The sequence below is a fragment of the Panthera pardus genome, unplaced genomic scaffold, assembly GCF_024362965.1.
Source record: "Panthera pardus isolate Hobbes unplaced genomic scaffold, ASM2436296v1 HiC_scaffold_27, whole genome shotgun sequence".
Lineage (NCBI taxonomy): Eukaryota > Metazoa > Chordata > Mammalia > Carnivora > Felidae > Panthera > Panthera pardus.
Genome location: NW_026526843.1, coordinates 36,147,589 through 36,165,495, shown reverse-complemented (window position 1 = coordinate 36,165,495; position 17,907 = coordinate 36,147,589). Strand labels below are relative to the sequence as shown.

General features: G+C 42.1%; 1 protein-coding gene and 1 long non-coding RNA gene across 3 annotated transcripts in view; one reads left to right on the top strand and one right to left on the bottom strand.

Annotated features, from left to right (window-relative positions):
• Positions 1 to 1,173: 1,173 nt before the first annotated feature.
• Positions 1,174 to 4,822, top strand: LOC109253679 (uncharacterized). The gene is made up of 2 exons (XR_002074503.2): positions 1,174 to 1,918; positions 3,532 to 4,822. It is a non-coding gene; the product is annotated as an uncharacterized LOC109253679 (long non-coding RNA).
• Positions 4,823 to 6,965: 2,143 nt separating this feature from the next.
• Positions 6,966 to 17,907, bottom strand: part of TRPC5 (transient receptor potential cation channel subfamily C member 5) — a 266,576-nt gene continuing 255,634 nt past the window's right edge. Inside the window, exons 9-12 of one of the 2 annotated variants that reach the window (XM_019426883.2) lie at positions 12,233 to 12,436; positions 11,939 to 11,980; positions 10,961 to 11,050; positions 6,966 to 8,936 (exon numbers count right to left, since the gene is read on the bottom strand). In XM_019426883.2, the coding sequence (XP_019282428.2) occupies positions 8,244 to 8,936; positions 10,961 to 11,050; positions 11,939 to 11,980; positions 12,233 to 12,436 (1,029 nt within the window). In that variant the 3' untranslated portion in view covers positions 6,966 to 8,243. The remainder of the gene's footprint in view (positions 8,937 to 10,960; positions 11,051 to 11,938; positions 11,981 to 12,232; positions 12,437 to 17,907) is intronic. The other variant, XM_053891241.1, reaches the window with a different exon arrangement.

Below are 17,907 nucleotides of genomic sequence, written 5' to 3'. Positions count from 1 at the left end.
ATTGTTTTGAATAGGCAGAAGCTCTTCAGTCGCAGTTTCAACCTCGTTTTTGAGAAATCTGGAAACAATTCTGTGAAAGGTTTAAATATTGATACTTTCTTGAATACTACCACTGGTGTGCATTCCCATGTTATAAGAAACAAAAAGAAAATGTTTTCGCTTGAGAAGGATGTGTTTATTCATACTTAAATGTCCTTGAGAAAGTCTTTACCTTTACAGTTGACATAAGAAAACATTTGGGTTTACTTTTACTATGTTAAAGTAACAGTTTGAACAGTTAAAAATTTCATAGCTAATAATTTATCAAATCGGATTGCCTTTAGCATTAAGAAAGCCAGAGACTAATGTGTTCAACCCTTTGGGTTTAGAGATTTCCTGATGAACTCCCACGACATTCGTTCTAGTGTCATTGGTTCCAATGCTCCTGTTAGACACTTTAGAGTTCTGCTTCTCCTGTTCAAGTATACTAAGTACATTTTTCGCTGTGCTTGTTGGACTACAGGCTCCATTGCTTTGGTTGTTGAAACTGATCACTTAATATATGTTGTAAAAGGAAGTCCTGCACGGTGTGACCATGAAGTGATAAAGCTTTACCTTAATATAACTAGACCCTACACAGGAAATACATGTGATTTTCAAATGACTCGAACATTCAGCTAGCTGCCGCCATCCTCCCTCTAGAGCCACCTCCTACTTTTGCTGCCAGAGTTCCTCCTAAGTTCAACGAACACCCACCGCCTCTATTTCTCCAAAGGCTGGGGCTTTTCTTTACTGCCCCTTCTTCCTGCTAACAGCCTAGTTGTCAGAACCTCTGATCATGAAGTACATTTCTAATGCATCAAATAAGGTTTTGGAAGCCAATGCTGGGTTTATTTATAACAAGCTGTTGGAACTCGGAATGTGTTTCACTATTAAACACAAATGTTTCAAGGGTTCAGTCATTATGGTTGTTCCCAAATCCGTGGAGGTTGTATACCTAAATGTGGTGTTCTTTAATGTTTCCTCCTCGGGAGGCTTTAGATGCACATATTTCAGTAAGACTGCCACTCGCTGTCCCAAGCATGTCTAAAACTAGATTTCAGACTGCTGAGAGGGACAAGGACTCTTTGGGGATGTTCGAATGTTTTTTAATGTTTATTTTGAGAGAGAGAGAGAGAGAGAGAGAGAGAGAGAGAGAGAGAATCTCAAGCATGTTCCATGCTGTCAGCGCAGAGCCCAATGTGGGGCTCAACCCCATGAACTGTGAGATCATGGCCTGAGCCAAAATTACGAGTCAGACGCTTAACCGACTGAGCCACCCGGGTGCCCCAGAAAGTTTTGCATCTTAACGTTGGTGATGGTTCCAGGGATAGATACAACTGTGAAAACTCACTGAATTGCACACATTAAAGTAAGGATGCAGGCAAGTGTACACCAGTTATTACTCTATAATAAAGTTGGTAAGAAAAAAAATTAACTGGTTTCCAAAGAGTGTCAGGTCACTTTACAAATCACACAAGAAACTGTCTCATTTTATACTTGTACCTAATGAAGTGCTTATTATGTATTAGCGCTTGAACCAGAAAAATTAGAACTCCGCTGGATCACCCCAATTTTTGACCAAATATGGACCTAAAAATTACTTTTGACTGTTGCTTTCTAAAAATTTTGTCTTACAGGATCACAGTTTTCTACCATTGAGGATCTTTCTACCATTGAGAATATTACAGATTTTTAAAGGCTTCCCAAAAGCAGAAGTCCACAATGGTTTGAGTGACGGCAGCCTTCACACATGGGTGTGGCTTAAGATGATTAGTTTGAAGAACCGCATTCATTTGGGCACATACGTTCCAGCATGCGTGTGAAAATGATCAGTCTCCTTTAATAATCTCAGTTGATACGTTTATTCCACATTTTTGAGGCTAAAACATGATACCAGGTATAGAATCTAGCTTTCTTCTATACTCCCCTCCCCCAACTTGACCTCTTCTTTCTCTTTGATGTAGAGTTTGAACAAAGTCATTTTCTTCCTTAGATAAAATTTGGAGAGATCAAGGCCGGTAACTGATCAGAAGGGCATATTTATAAAAGTCAATCAGTGATAGTGCACGATTTAAAATGTAGCCTTTGAGACTCACTCTGTTGAGCTTCTCAACACAGTGATCACAAGGTGAGAAATTGCTGTGATCTGAAACTCAAACGGAATTTGACCCGAACTTTGCAAAAGGATTACAGTTTGTTCAGAGCTAGTTTTCATACACTGTGGCACTTCTGGATTTTTTTGAGTGAAAAAATGGTGATGTTAGTGTTTTATTTCAGGAACTACATTTTTTTTTTAATTATTGGGGAACCCCATCTCAGTTTGGTCATCTAAAGAGTTTGACAATTTGGTGGTTTAGCCCCCTATGTTCTAAAGTGTTTGTCCATACTCATTCTTTACAAGCTTTTGCATCTGTCTCTTACTACACCCTCACCATCCAAGTACCTCAAAGCCTCTTGTTTGTCTTGTCTTCCAAGGGTCAGTTTTAAGGGTTGTATAAGACCGGAGAACTGTCAAGAAGGTTTCTAAATTGGAAGGCAGTTGGTGGCAATGAGTATTTTGGGGAATGAGTGCTTTGCGGGAAAGGCATAAAGTGGCCAAGCCCAGCTCAACTGTGGTTGGCCACCCTAGGGTAAAATAAAAGGTACACTGCCGCCTACTCGTTCAAGTGCCACCAAGGGTATGGCCTTGCTACGTGTGTGTGCGTGTGCTGAGGTGCAGCTCCTGGGAGGTTAGATTCCCTGAAACCTGCTCATAGATGACGTCAGAGGGCAAAATATACTGCAAATTGGTGAAAATGACCTTTACGCTGAAGGCCATTCTTAGCTACTTCTTCATTTGGTCTTTTTGGTTCTATCGAGTCATTTGGAGAGTTCTGAAAAGGCCTTTTCTTTTTGAGGGTCCAGAATGAGGGTAGTGTGTGTTACACTTATGGACTGAGGAAAGTTGATTGATTACAGCGGTCAAAGGCGGTGGGCTCTTCCCGTTCCTACAAAACTTGTCTTTTATTTGTGTAGTAACCAGAAGTTTCTACAAAGCTTTCCTAGCTTTTCACACCAGAGGAGAAAGCCAGCTTCTGGCATAAGGGCATTCCACTTAATTTTATATTAAAACATTATAATCCTTAATATGTACATGAGTCTCAAGTACCACAAACATTGATGGTAGATCTTTAAAAAATGAATGACTACAACTCAGACCAAATAAACTAACAAGTATCAGGTACAAGTCCACTCAAGAGTAGGGATAAAACAAATACTGAGCTTAAACATGCCAGAGCACCCTAGCCTGCAGCCCGTATCATTCCAAGCAACTAATTCCTTTGTTTCATTTTCTAAGAGTAAAGCTCTCAAAACCACCTACCAGTATCTTCTTCTCTGGACCACCATGTAGCCTACAGATGGAAATCCTAAAACCACATACTAGCATATGAATAGTAATAGCTCAAGTATGCAATAAATCCAAAGTATGCAGGTTTAATTCACTAAAAATGTGTATTTTTATTTTTACAGGTATGTTCTTTTCTAACCTAAATGCTTTATTTTTCTTCAAACCAGAAACCTGAAATTCTGAGGGCTTTCAGTATTAACAATTGTGCTACAGGAGATACTGTCGTGGCAACTTATTTGAGAAATTCCTCACCATATCTCAGGAAGTTTCTTTCCATTGAAGTTACTTCTCCTCCTTCCTTAAAAATGATCAAATAATTACCCAGAAAGAGGAAGGGCCAAGGACAGAACAAACAAATGCTGTTAAGTTTCATTGTGTGCATGCGCGTGTGTGTATGCGTGTGCGTGTGTATAACACAAATAAGGTTCTCACTGTTACAAACCTCTGCCTAAAAGCAATGCAAGCCAAAACCCACTTCTGTTGGATAAAATGTGATTTGGAGATACAGTAGAAATAGCACTTCTCTGTAGTAAAGTGTGCTCGCATTGAACTGTGGTACTCTGTTCCAGTGGTTAGTTGTACACCAGCAAAGTGGATATATGGAACAATTATCTAGATAAAGTCAGCCAGAGAAACATTCTAAAATGCCCATAGATTTGAGGCAAAGCCACAGGAGTTAGAGGGAGCTGACAAGTAGATGTGAAGAAACTGTTTAAAGGATCTGAACGATCCCATCAATTTCCATTGGCTATGTCCATACAAACAATCTGTTTGTTAGCAGTTTTGAAAACTTGATTACCAAAATAATATAGTCAGTTTTTCTTATGTACTTTTAAACAGGGAAGAATGTCTGCCTAATAACTTCAGGTACTTTTTACCTGATGATTTAATAAAGCAAGGTCTGGGCCACCTAAACTGTTCAGTCAAAATACCACTTGAGTCTCACTCACAAGGCAATAGGAATATCAAATGGCCACTGCTATTTTCTGGCTAAGGTGTCAACTCATGTCTTTCACTGAAATTCAATGAAATTTACAGGAGAGGTTTGCACTGCCCTAAAAACTGTGAAGTTCTTACTGAAAAAGTATTTGATTACTATTGAAGTCATTCGCAAAAGGTAGAGGCCCTAGGTTTTTTTCTTTAAGTTCTTTAATCAAATTGCAGACAGATGTTTAGATGTTTTGGACTTAGCTTAAATAGCCTAAATTAGGCCAGAGAAGAGTGAAAATTGAATTTGAAGTCTTTCCTCTGTCTTTGTACTCCCCTGGACTTAAAGCTAAAATCTTTCTTCTGAATTTGTACTCCCCTGGACTTAAAGTTAGACGTGGTAGAGATACTTCAACAATGGTCATTTTCATTGCAAGATTTTTACCCTTGCTAACGATCAGGGACACTCTGATGTAATTATGATGGGAATCAACCAAATAAGTACAGGTGTCTAGAAGTGAGAAGAAGGCCAACTATAATGGAGATGAACCGTGGTATTAGGTATTTAGACAAGTAGTAAATGACTCTTATACCATGTATTATTATATTTGACCTTGGGGCACATTTTTAGCTTTACATTTAAAATATGTCAGCCTCGGGGCGCCGAGGTGGCTCAGTGGGTTAAGTGCCCAACTCTTTTTTTTTTTTTGGCTCACTTCGTGACCTCACAGTTCATGGGATCGAGCCCCGCATCAGGCTCTGTGCTGGTGATGTGGAGCCTGCTTGAGATTCTCTCTCCTCGTCTCTCTCTGCCCCCCCCCCCACTCTCTCTGTCTCTCTCTCTCAAAATAAATTATAAATAAACTTTAAAAAATATGTCACTCTGAAGTTTGTAGGCAAATGGACAAAAACATACATATAGCAGCTATTCCATTTTCACATCTCGTATGTATAATATATAATATATATGCTTAATAACAAATGTCTTGTTTCTGTGATTTAGAAGGTTTGGGTTTATTGACTGTCTCTGTGACCTTGAACAAGTCATTATTCTTCTCCGGACCTTTTTTTTTTTCTATTTGTAAAACAAGAGGTTGCGATAGAGTAGGTTCTCTTTGAGGTTCTTTCTTAGCTCTAATTTTCTTTGTTTATAAATTGACTCTCACATCAGCTTAGACCTTCTCTAGGGTCAGATGACATATTTAAGCACTGTATTTGAAATGCCTTTGTTGATAGTAGCCGGTCCAGAGCGTCTACAGAGGTCCAGAGGTGAACACAGATCTCTTTTCCTTCTTTTCTGTGTTAAGAGTTCCTATTTTTCTGAGTTGGAGTTAATAAAAATGTTGATGTCACCAGGATGAGTGTTACGGCAATTGCCCTTCAGCTTTAATAGCTGTCCTCAATCCCCATCATAACCAGGGCTCAAGGTAGCTAGTGAAGTTGTAAGCCAAGTCATAAAGACGATAACCCTAAGGAGATCTGGAAAGAAATGTACTGCCCATGAAATATGACACTGGTTTCTCTTAGTAGTACAGATTGGCTGCTATAATTTATACATATTCTCTCTTTAGAACCTAACCGAGAGAAGACTGTTTTGGAGCATGGCTGTATGGCTACCCTCGTTTTCTGACAAATCAATAGAGTAACTGCCAGAACAATTATACCTAGGTTATCCTAAGTACATGCATTTGTGAGAAAGAGATACCTTTTTCTTTTGATGAAGTAGGGCCATGTATTGGGATTGGGTGCTGTTAATATGAATTAGGGATGCAGCCCAGGTTCTATTTATTATTGAAAGTGAATCTGACAATTGCAAAAGTCGAATCTGTAAATTTAGGAACTTTCCTTCTGGAAAATAACCTGTTATTGACGTTAAGGCCATTTATGATAGTCCCACTTGATGAAGCAGGAGAGAAGTTGAATTTGAGTAAACAATCACTTGAGATATGATCAGAGAATTACTTGGGGACAGTCTGTTGCCATATGGGTCTTGATGCATCTCGTTCTCTTCATGGTTTTTCCTTGGATCTGAGCTTTATTCTTCAACACTTCCTCCTGTTCTCCCCCTCCTCACTTCTTGTTCATGTGAACCTCATGTTCATGTGAAATATTTTGACCATCAGTCACCAAAGCTAGGGCTGGAAATGGGAATCTGTTCAAATAACAGAAACTACACTGTCACAATCTCTCTTGGAGGCATATAGGCATTATTTGAAAATGCTTCATTATACTTACTTTTACCAGAAAGTACACACATGGTTTTAGATGGATTTCTGTTACTGTTGCAATTTACAGGAACAGAACATCCTAACCTTCTGAGTTTTCTGAGCTACGCACTGTTAATTTACTCTCTAGTAGCCAGACCTAGGGCTGTTTGGATCATATGTTAGAGTGTAAGTTGGGGATAACTTTGTGCTAATGTTGGTTAAAAAAAAAAATACACCCCCCCCCAAACCCACCGTTGGTCAGCAGATTATCTCTCAGGGGTTATTGGATCAACATGATAACCATATGTATTATGGACTTCATTTTTTAACCTTCATTTTTAACCTTTGGAATCTGATGAGGTACTCTCAAGCTGTGGCAAATAATTTGTATGTATAAATGCTGCTTTCTTTGAAGACAGTAGAATTCGGATCACGTTTATAGTTCCATGAATTCACTAAGGTCACGTTATATGTCTAACATAAGTTTACACATGCAATTTCACTGTCCCCCATGAATATTCAAACTGCAACCTGAATCAGGTTATCTAGACCCAATTGAATTGTGAATTGTTTTTTCACGAAGATGCTCTTTTCAGATTTCAACGCCTTAACAAGAGGTTATCTTTCTGATTAAAAAACATTTTCAAACCCAGACTTTTACCTTAGAAATGCTTTCGATAGCAATGATTAAAACTATCCACAGTAGATAGGACCCTATGAATGTACCAGCTAATTATTTTTCTTGCCAACCTCTGAGATGTAGTGACTACTGGTTAGACTGCAGAAGTTTTTTAAAAACAGGACACATCCTAAATACTAATCTCAATACTGTCGCATTTTAAAATGCCGTAAGGAACGGAAACACACAAACACAAGAAAGGAATTCACTAACTTATTAGATATGACACATACTACGTGGTAAATATTAGGGCAACTAGCACATCTTTAAGAAACCAAAGAAGCCAACCGCCCCCACGATCAGGAGAAGTTGTCGTGTTTAAGTGTGTGTGCAGCCGAAGCGAGCACAGAAGTTGTCGTGTTTAAAAACAAAAACAACAAGAAGGCCAGTTATACCTAGAAACCACAAGCTGACAATTCTTTGGAGTCTGTTCAGTCTCCCTTTGATGCTGTTCATTGGACCAGAATGGGCAGCGTGGAGCACTGAAGGGCGACGGAGACAGGCAGGTTGCTTTGCCTTATTTGATAGCTGGTGGGGACTGCTGAGCACCTCCCTCAGTCTCGTGGGGAAATGCGGTGAGACCCTGAGGAAGGTCAGGAATCTGAGCGGCAGCAACAGTAGCAAAGTGGCACCTGGAGCTTCAAGGAAGCAAGGGTAAGAAAAGCAAAGCCAAGGGGTTAAGCACCCACTGCACCTCTGCTGACCAGGGGCAAACACCCCTTCAGTTGGTTGTGAAATGGACTTAGTGTTAATGGGTATAAAAAGGCAAATAATAGCAGTAACGAGAATCATAATCACAAGAACGGAACATGGAAAATGTGGCTATAAAAGACAGTGAAAATAATAGGAGTTTCACTCCCCTTTCTGGGGGGGGCGGTGGGGGAGGGGTGGGGGAGGGGTGGGGGAGGGGTGGGGCTGGGGTGGCTCAGGGCAATGAGGGAGTCGTACGCCGTGTCACCTTTGAGGGCAAGGAAATTACAAAGTTTCTCTTGAGTTCCAGAACAGGTGGTAGGGGTCTGACTTAGAGCCGAGTTGTAACTTGTTCTTCCTGTCCGTCACCCCATTTGTGCATGAGCAGGTCGCAAGCCTCTCCCCAAGTTTCAAAGACGTCCTCTGAGGAGTCTAAAAGTTTAGAATTCGAGGAACAGATGCTGGATGCACAGTGGAGAGAGCTGGAACAGGCTAGAGGGCATTCACGGCTCTGAGCAGCGCCCCGGGCTTCCCCTAATTCTACCTCACTGAGGTTAATTTCACTTTGAGAGCAGGCCTCTGCTTTCCCGGTCTCCATCTGAGAATATCTGATGTCCTGCCACATATAGTGCTGCTGAGCGATGCCATCCGAAATGGTGTACATTGGCTCTGAACTGGGTTCAGACATATGACCGTTAAACTTGGAGAATAGGAGACCGAGTTTCTTGAGAGAAGGACCCATGAAGGAGCGTTTGCTTGATGACTCGGCTTTTGACTTCCCTTGGGCACCGCCGGCTCTTGGCATGGTTCTGATGAGAGGTGGCCCGTGGCAGGCCTTTTTCTTGCAGCCTAAATTGAAAGAGACACTCTTGGATTTGGCCCGAGCCCCACCACTGCCATCATTGGTATCATCCCTCTGGGACAGTTCGGTGCTGCTTGCGGAAAAGCTTCTCCTTGAGTGTTTCCTATTTCCTAAGAGGTCGAGTACTTCATATCGAAAGCTGGAGATGTCCTGCTTTAATTCCTGGGGCAAGAGAGAAGATACGTTATGTTAAGAAGCGTGGCCTTTTGTTCAAGATAGGCTCACTGGGTGTCCTTCGGAACGTTCCAGGCTTTGCCTAGTGGCAAATCACAAAGTACACAAACTACCGGCAAAATCTCACATTATTCCAGTACAAGAAAAATATATTAATAATTCTGCGGGCAGGGGTGGCCATTGGCAACATCGTGCAATTAGTAACGCTGATTTCAGATGGTCCTTATCAAGAGGACAGCAGCAGACCTGTCCCTATTACAACGTTAACTAGTGATTAAGGTATTCGATTAGGGCACTAGCTCTCATAGGCGTATCTGCATATAGAAAGACTGCGGCAGAGGAAAAAGCTTTTAGGACCCCACGGAATAAAACTAGGGAAGTGGAACATGTCAGGTTAGAGACTGCTGTTTGAGGACAGGGGTCCCTGTCTACACAGGTCCCCAGGAAATTCTTCTATCTCTGACTGCCTGGATGCTAGATTGCTCCTTTAGTGTTTGCTTATTTTTGAGAGAGCGCACGCAAGCGCAGGAGGGGCAGCGAGGACGGGGGGATAGAGGGTCCCAAGCGGGCCCTGGGCTCTGTGCTGACAATGAGCAGCCTGATGCGGGTCTCGAACCCAGAACCGTGAGATCATGACCTGAGCCGAAATCGGACGCTTAACCGACTGAGCCACGCAGGCGCCCCTAGAGTTTTCCTTTAAAGACCACCTTCTCAAAGCTTAAGTGGGAACATTTCGCTCTCCTGCTGTCCACCTGCATAGACATACCGTCTCTTGCCTCTGGGCCTTTGCCTGTGCTGGTCTGTCTGCCTACGACACTCTCCTCCGCAACTCTCCTTTATCTGGCTCCTCAGCTTAAACACGGCTTCTTCTGAAAAGCTGCTCTGACATCCCAAATCCCACTTGAGTGTCTCTCCTCTCTGTCTCCACAGCGCCCTGTGTCGATCCTGTCAGAAGATCCAGTCATTTGTCACCTTCGATCATTAGTGCGTGCCACACCACAAGAGTGGGGGCTGGTTAGGTCTTGCTCATCACTGTACCCCAGCACCCAGGGGAGTGCTTGGCACGTAGCAGGCCCTCACGAGATGACTTCCATCTGTGGGTTAGGATAACGGCCTTTTTATGTTCCTTAGAAAATATACCTGTGTTCTAAGGTAGGGCTCTTCAGTCACTTGCCATGTTGAGAGTCTGGGTCGTGGGGGGCTGTCCTGGGCGTTGTAGGATGTTTAGTAGCAATCTCGGTCTCCACTCACTAGATGCCACTGGCACACAACGTCTGGTGTGACCACCAAAATTGCCTCCAGACATCGCCAAATGTGCCCTAAAGAACAAAATTGCCTCTGACTGAGAACCACTGCTTTGGGCTCATGCCAGTATTAGGAGAGTTTTAATGTGTAATGATAAGGTTTGTTAAATCTTAGATGGAAGGGGTGCCTGAGTGGCTCAGTTGGTTAAGCGTCCGACTACGGCTCAGGTCATGATCTCGCAGTTCGCGGGTTCGAGTCCTGTGTCGGGCTCTGTGCTGACAGCTCGGAGCCTGGAGCCGGCTTCAGAGTCTGTCTTTCTCTGCTCCTCCACTGCTTGCGCTCTCTCTCTCTCTCTCTCTAAGATAAATAAGCATTAGAAAAATGAAAAGAAAGATTTAATAATGGATTGGTTGGTCTTCATCTTGTATCTTTAAAGAAGGCCTTTATATTTCCTTTTGCTATCTTGCCCCTCACGATACGTCCTTGCCATATCATTCAATTTCAATTCCCACACCGTGAGACACCCAGAATATTAAAAGAATAAGGCAAATGTCTTTCGTTCATAAAGCTGATTGTGGTAAGAGACATTGGCGAAATCTCTCCACTTTCTGGGGGACAGACCACTCGGAGAGAAAGGAAATATTCTAGCTGGTGTTGGTGGGTTATAGGAGGTTGAAATTATCACCAGAAACCTCAAACTTGGTGAAGATCAAAAGATGCTTAAGAAATGTGAAATGAGAAATTCAACCACTTTGTGATTAAATCACCTTAAAATTTTCTTCTGTCAGTCCCTCGTTCGTTTTGGAATTTCTTATCATAGCGGCCACGTATCTTTTGACTAAATTCCTGATAACTTCCTGGAAATTAACAACAACAACAACAACAAAAAAAAACACACATAAAGAAGCATTCAGTTTTCTTCTCAGGCTCTCAGTAAAATAAGAAACACATCCAAGAAATAAAATATGCTTAGACTGTCTTTGCAATAGCACATTCTCCCAGGATCCAGTCATTTTCTGCAAGTGTCCAAATTTGGTGGCAGAGTGGGCTCATAAGAGCAGCTTTACCCGAAGGGAAAAATTTCTGCCCACACACAAAGCAAACACAGATTCCCATCTATACAATGATGAGAATTTAATAATCCTTGAAGGGACATGGTCAATACCCTTCCTCCTTCAAGCTGGATGAAACTTTAACCCTCCCAGTAAAATGAGAGTTCTTCCTTTTAGAAAATTGAGAAAGTCATTCTTCGGTGTCACAAAGTCTACTGATCTCAATGTCCACTAATTACATAATCCAGATATTCATTTAGTTATTTAGTAGGCTCCACGCCCAACGTGGGGCTCGAACTCACCACCCTGAGATTAAGAGTCATGTGCTCTACAGACTGAGCCGGCCAGCCGCCCCAGTCCAGATATTTTTCTTAAATATCACCTGTCCTTCACAGGGATGGTCTCTTTTCACTTAGCCTCCTGGGGATGTGCTCCGCTTTGTATTACTAGTGGTGATGAGACGTGGCAGGCATTGTGCCAGGCAGGCCACACGTACACACAGGCACGCGTGCACACGCACACTTCATCGTACATACATGCTCACCACTCAATTCTCGCGACAATACTGTGACTTATATGTCCCCCCCCCATTTCACAGATGCGGAAACTGAGGCTCGCTGAGGTTAAATGCCTTGTCCAAGGTCACACAACTGACCAAGAACTATTGTGCTTAGTCCCTGGGACGAGCTTTACCTGGTAATGTTGATTCTGTATCAGGCTGTCAGCATGGCGTTCCTGTAATTGAAAATGGACAGAGAGCTTAGATCAGTGGTCTCCCAGCAACCCATCCACTCGAATATATTTCTAAATATTAGGGCTGGAGAATAACGGAGGAGCTCCTGCCTGACAAGCCCCCAAGCATCGGGGGGTTGAAGTGATTTTTTGATGTTTAATATACGGACTGTCACCAAGGGTGTTGGGGGTGGGGGGAGATAGAAAACAGTTCTGTTTAAAAAAAAAACAAAACATAATTTTTAAAAGCCTTACTGTGAAGCTTCTCAAGTTGTGCCTCCTCCGTCTCCCATCAGGGTCTCTTTTGGGGCAGAAGGTGTTGTTGAACCAGTTACCAAGGTAGAGAAATGACTTGGGACTGGGGATGATATTGAAAGGAGGTGGCAAGGTGCCGCCTTCATCAAAGTAACTCATCCAGAGCTTTGTCCTTGCAAATTTCCACTCAATATCGGCATGATCCTATGAAAGAGAGAATTCAAGAGTTTGGGATGGGGCACTGCAGAATGCACACATGACTCATTCTAAAAGTTCTACTTGCTTCGATAGAGGGCAATCTGTCAGTAGGTATAAAAACTCAAATTACACATACCCTAGGACCTGGTAATCCTACTTTTAGAGATTTAATTTATCATTATACTTGCAAAAAGATGTATGCGCCGGGTCGTTCCCTGTAGCGCTGTAGCTTATCTTAGCAAACTAACTGGCAACAGCCTAAATATCCAACAGCGGGAGGGCGCCTGTGGCTCAGTTGGTTGAGCGACCGACTCTTGGTTTCAGCTCAGGTCATGATCTCACAGTTCGTGAGTTTGTGCCCTGCATTGGGCTCCATGCTGACAGTGCAGAGCCTGCTTGGGATTTTTTCTCTCCTTATCTGCCCCTGCCCTGCTCATTCTCTCTCTCTCTGTCTCTCTGTCTCTCTCTCTCCCTCCCTTCCTCCCTCCCTCTCTCTCTGTCTCAAAATAAATAAACTTTAGGAGCACCTGGGTGGCTAAGTCTTGAGCATCCAACTCTTGATTTCAGCTCAGGTCATGATCTCACAGTTCGGTTCGTGGGATCAAGCCCTGCATCAGGCTCTGTGCTGACACCATGGAGCCTGCTTGGGATTCTTTCTCTCCCTCTCTCTCTGCCCCTCCCCTGCTCTCACTCTCTCTCTCTCTTAAAAAAAATAAACTTAAAAAAAAAACCCAAAATACCAGATAGATGCAATCATACGGTAGATAATCTTTTGAGACTGGCTTTGAGCTTCATCTGTGTTCCATTTTAGTGCTGAGTGGTTTTCCATTATATGGATGTACCACGGTTTCTTCATTCGCTTCTTGAAGAACATTTGGTTGTTTTCAGTGTTAGCAATTATGAATAAAGCTGCTTGGAACATTCACGCACAGGTTATTGCTGAACATAAGTTTAACCTCTCTTGCTTGACAAGCTAGGGTGGTATTGCCGAGTCACGTGGTAAGTGTGCATTTAACTTTATTTTCTTTTAGGTTTTTAAATGTTTTTATTTATTTTTGAGACAGAGAGAGACAGCGTATGAGCAGGGGAGGGGCAGAGAGAGAGGGAGACACAGAATCCGAAGCAGGCTCCAGGCTCTGAGCTGTCAGCACAGAGCCTGACGTGGGGCTCAAAATCACGAACCGTGAGATCATGACTTGAGCCGAAGTCGGACGCTCAACCGACTGAGCCACCCAGGCGCCCCAAGTGTGCATTTAACTTTATAATCAACTGCCAAACTGTCTTCCTGAGTGGCTGTGCCACTTTTCACTCCCACCACTTGCTCCGTGACTTCCTTAGCACTTGTCAGCTGTTTATTCTCTTTATCAAGTTTCTGTTTTAACTCCAGCTCGTGAACATACAGTGTTATATTAGTTTCAGGTGTACAATATAGTGATTCAACACTTCCAAATATCACCCTGTGCTCATCCTGACAAACCACGTGTCAGGTTTTGAAAGTTGCTCCATTCTAACAGATAAGTAGTTGGATCCCATTATGGTTTTAAGACTCACTTCCCAAATAGCGAATGATGTCAAGCATCTTTTCATATGCTTATTTGATATTTATATACCGTCTGTGGTGAAGCGTCTGTGCAGACCCTTTGACCATTTGTATTGCATTTTTTTCTTACAGGTGAATTTTGATAGTTTTTTTTATACATAGGCATCCCTTGGAGATGTTGTGGTTTTGGTCCCAGACCATCACAATAAAGCTAATACTGCACTGAAGTGAGTCAAATGAATTTTTTGGATTGGTAGTGCATATAAAAGTTATGTTTACACTATACTGTCACCTTAAAAAATTTTTTTTAGTGTTTATTTATTTTTGAGAGAGAGACAAAGCATGGGCGGGGGAGAGGCAGAGAGAGAGGGAGACACAGAATCCGAAGCAGTCTCCAGGCTCTAAGCTGTCAGCACAGAGCCCAGTGCGGGGGGTGAACCCACAAACCACGAGATCATGACCTGAGCTGAAGTTGTATGCTTAATCGACTGAGCCACCCAGGCACCCCTATACTGTCATCTTTTAAGTGTGCAATAGTATTATGTTCAAAAAACAATGTACATAATTTAGTTAGAAAGTACTTTATTGCTAAAAAATGGTAACCATCGGGGTACCTGGGTGACTCAGTCAGCTGAGCCTCCGACTCTTGGTTTCGGCTGAGGTCTGATCTCGCAGTTCTGATCTTCACCCTGTTATCATGGAGACTGCTTGGGATTCTCTCTCTCTCCCCCCCTCTCTCTCTCTCTCTATCTGCCCCTCCCCCGCTTATGTGTGTTCTCTCTCTCTCTCAAAAAAATGAGATCACTGATCACAGATCACCATAACAAATATAATAACAATGACTATGTTTGAAATATTGCAAGAATTACCAAAATGTGAGACAGAGACAAAAAGTGAGCAAATGCTGTTGGAAAAGTGGTGCCGATGGACTTGCTCGATGCAGGGTTGCCATAAACCTTACATTTGTAAAAAGCAGTATCTTCGAAGCACAATAAAACGAGGTATGCCTGTATTCTTGGATACAAGCTCTTTGTCAGGAATGTGACTTGCAAATGTTTTCTCCCAGTCTGCATCTTTTCATAGTGCTTTCTTACTGGTGTTTTCATAGAGCAAACTGTATTACGTTCAATGAAATGAAATTTATCACTGTTGGACTGAGGATCTTAGTCCCTTGCTAGCTATTGGCTGAAGACCTTTCTCAGCTCCTTGCCATACGGGCTTCTAAGACAGCTCATAACATTGGGTGGGGCGCCTGGGTGGCTTAGTCGGTTAAGCGGTCGACTTCACCTCAGGTCATGATCTCACAGTCTGTGAGTTCGAGCCCCGCACCAGGCTCTGGGCTGACAGCTTGTCAGCCCAGAGCCTGGAGCCTGCTTCAGATTCTGTGTCTCCCTCTCTGTTCCTCCCTTCTCACATTCTGTCTCTCTCTGTCTCAAAAATAAATAAAAACATTTAAAAAATGTTTAAAAAAAAAAAGACAGCTCATAACATTGGGGCGCCTGGGTGGCTCAGTCGGTTAAGCATCCGACTTCGGCTCAGGTCATGATCTCACAGCTTGTGAGTTCGAGCCCCTCGTCGGGCTCTGTGCTGACAGCTGGGAGCCTGGAGCCTCCTTTGGATTCTGTGTCTCCCTCTCTGCCCCTCCCCGCTCATGCGCGCACGCGTGCACTCTCTCTCTCTCTTTCTCTCTCTCTGTCTCAAGAATAAGTAAACATTAAAACAATTAAAAAAAAAAAAAGACAGCTCATAACATGGCAGCAGGCTTCACTCAGAGGGAGTCAATGAGAAAAGCCAAGATCTTCATGTAACCTAATCTCTGAAGTGACATCACTTTTGTCATATTCTGTTTGTTAGAATTGAGTCCCTACGTCTAGCCCATGCTCAAGGAGAACAGATTGTATAAGGGGTCAAATTCCAGGAAGTGGGGATCAGTGGAGGGCCATTGTAGAGGTTTCTTACCACAGTATTACTTCCCAGAAATGGAGAAACTGAATGGCGGTAATCTTGAGTAACAAATCTTTTTCTAAGTAATACAGTTTACAGATCTTTGCTTTATGTAAAATATAAGGGGAACCTAATCAAGTTGTCAGATGATAGATTGTTAAAATATTATTTTTCAAAAAATGATTATATGATCTTTTGGCATGTAACTGAGAGTTCAAGAAAATTGAATGACAATGGCATAATAAAACTGTCCATTCACATATACTTATTGATATGAAAAGGTTTCTTAGCACTTACTGTCATAAAAATATAAAAACATAGTTGAAGCTGAATTTTGTTCCTAAATATTACGTAATATTCTATGGATATAATAACTAGTTGGATGAAAAACCCTAACCACATATTGAAAAAATGCATTTCCAATAAAAATGTATGTTTATGTCTTAAAGTTATTTACCAAAATTTGTATTGTATTTGTGTTCCTTGAACTGTTTTGGACTGCTAATCATTGAATCATAACTAAACTCAAAAGAAATGTTTTAGGGGTGCCTGGGTGGCTCAGTCAGTTAAGCATCCAACTCTTGGTTTCAGCTCAGGTCATGATCTCACAGTTTGTGAGTTTGAGCCCTGCATTGGGCTCTGCATTGATAGCACGGAGCCCACTTGGGACTCTCCGTCTCCCTCTCTCTCTCTCTGCCCCTCTCCCGCTTGCTATCTCTTTCAAAAAAAAAAAATAAACTTAAAAAAAAAAGAAATGTTTTAACATTTATTACCTTCTGGCTGCAGGAAATAAAACATTAAAATTTAATTTATATTTTTGTTCTGAAGAAATATTGTCATGATCAATAGTCATAAAATACTTAAAACAAAAATTTTATGACATTAGGATAAAATCCTGTGGGGATGTGAATGGAAAGAAGAATTCAAAGAGAAAGGGAATGATGTAAACTTTCTGCCCTTAAAGATTATAGCCGTTTAATTTTTAAATACATGCCTATGAGTAGCAAATCGCTGTGGCATTCAGATTCCATTGGATAAATTTAAATGAGTGACTAGATAGTTTTATTTTATTTTATTTTATTTTATTTTGTTTTATTTGAGTAGGCTTTATGCGCAGTGTGGAGCCCAACTCGGGGTCCAAACTCACAACCCTGAGATCAAGCCCCTGAGATCAAAACCTGATCTGAGATCAAGATTTGCATACCTAACCAACTGACTGAACCACCCAGTTCCCCCAGGATAATTTTATTTTAAATATCTATATTTATCATATTCCTGAAATTATATCATTTGCAATTGTTTAAACTTATGATGACATTTCTAGATGTCAACCCCCAAAATATAAAAGGATACATAGATTTTTTCCCTTCAAACTCATTAGAAAGTATGCTGGACAAACCCTTGAAGGCCCTTGATGAGAGCTTCAATATGTAAATTGCACACACACACATGCACGCACGCGCGCGCGCGCACACACACACACACACACACACACACAATTATCGCTATAGTAACTATCATGGCCCTGGAATCCTGCATTGCGAGATAATGGTGCTGTAGGCAAGCTGGCATGCAGAGGAAGAAGGGGGTAAGGGCAGCATGAAATCGTGAGGGGTAGCCTGCCATTGTGCCCTGTGCCATGCCAGGGTTTCAAATACTGTTCTGCTATTAGTTGTGTGACTTCAGACCCGTCAATCCCAATCTCTGATGGTTTTCTCAAATGTTGAAGTCGAGGAAAATATCTACCAACCTGAATTGCTGTGGAATTTCAGAAATAAAGGGGTGCGTGGGTGGCTCAGTCGGTTAAGTGTCCGACTTTGGCTCAGGTCATGATCTCACGGTTTGTGAATTCGAGCCCCACAGTGGGCTCTGTGCTGACAGCTCAGAGCCTGGAGCCTGTTTCGGATTCTGTGTCACCTTCTCTCTCTCTGCCCCTCCCCCGCTCACACTCTGTCTCCTCTCAAAAATACATAAACAACAACAAAAAGAGAAA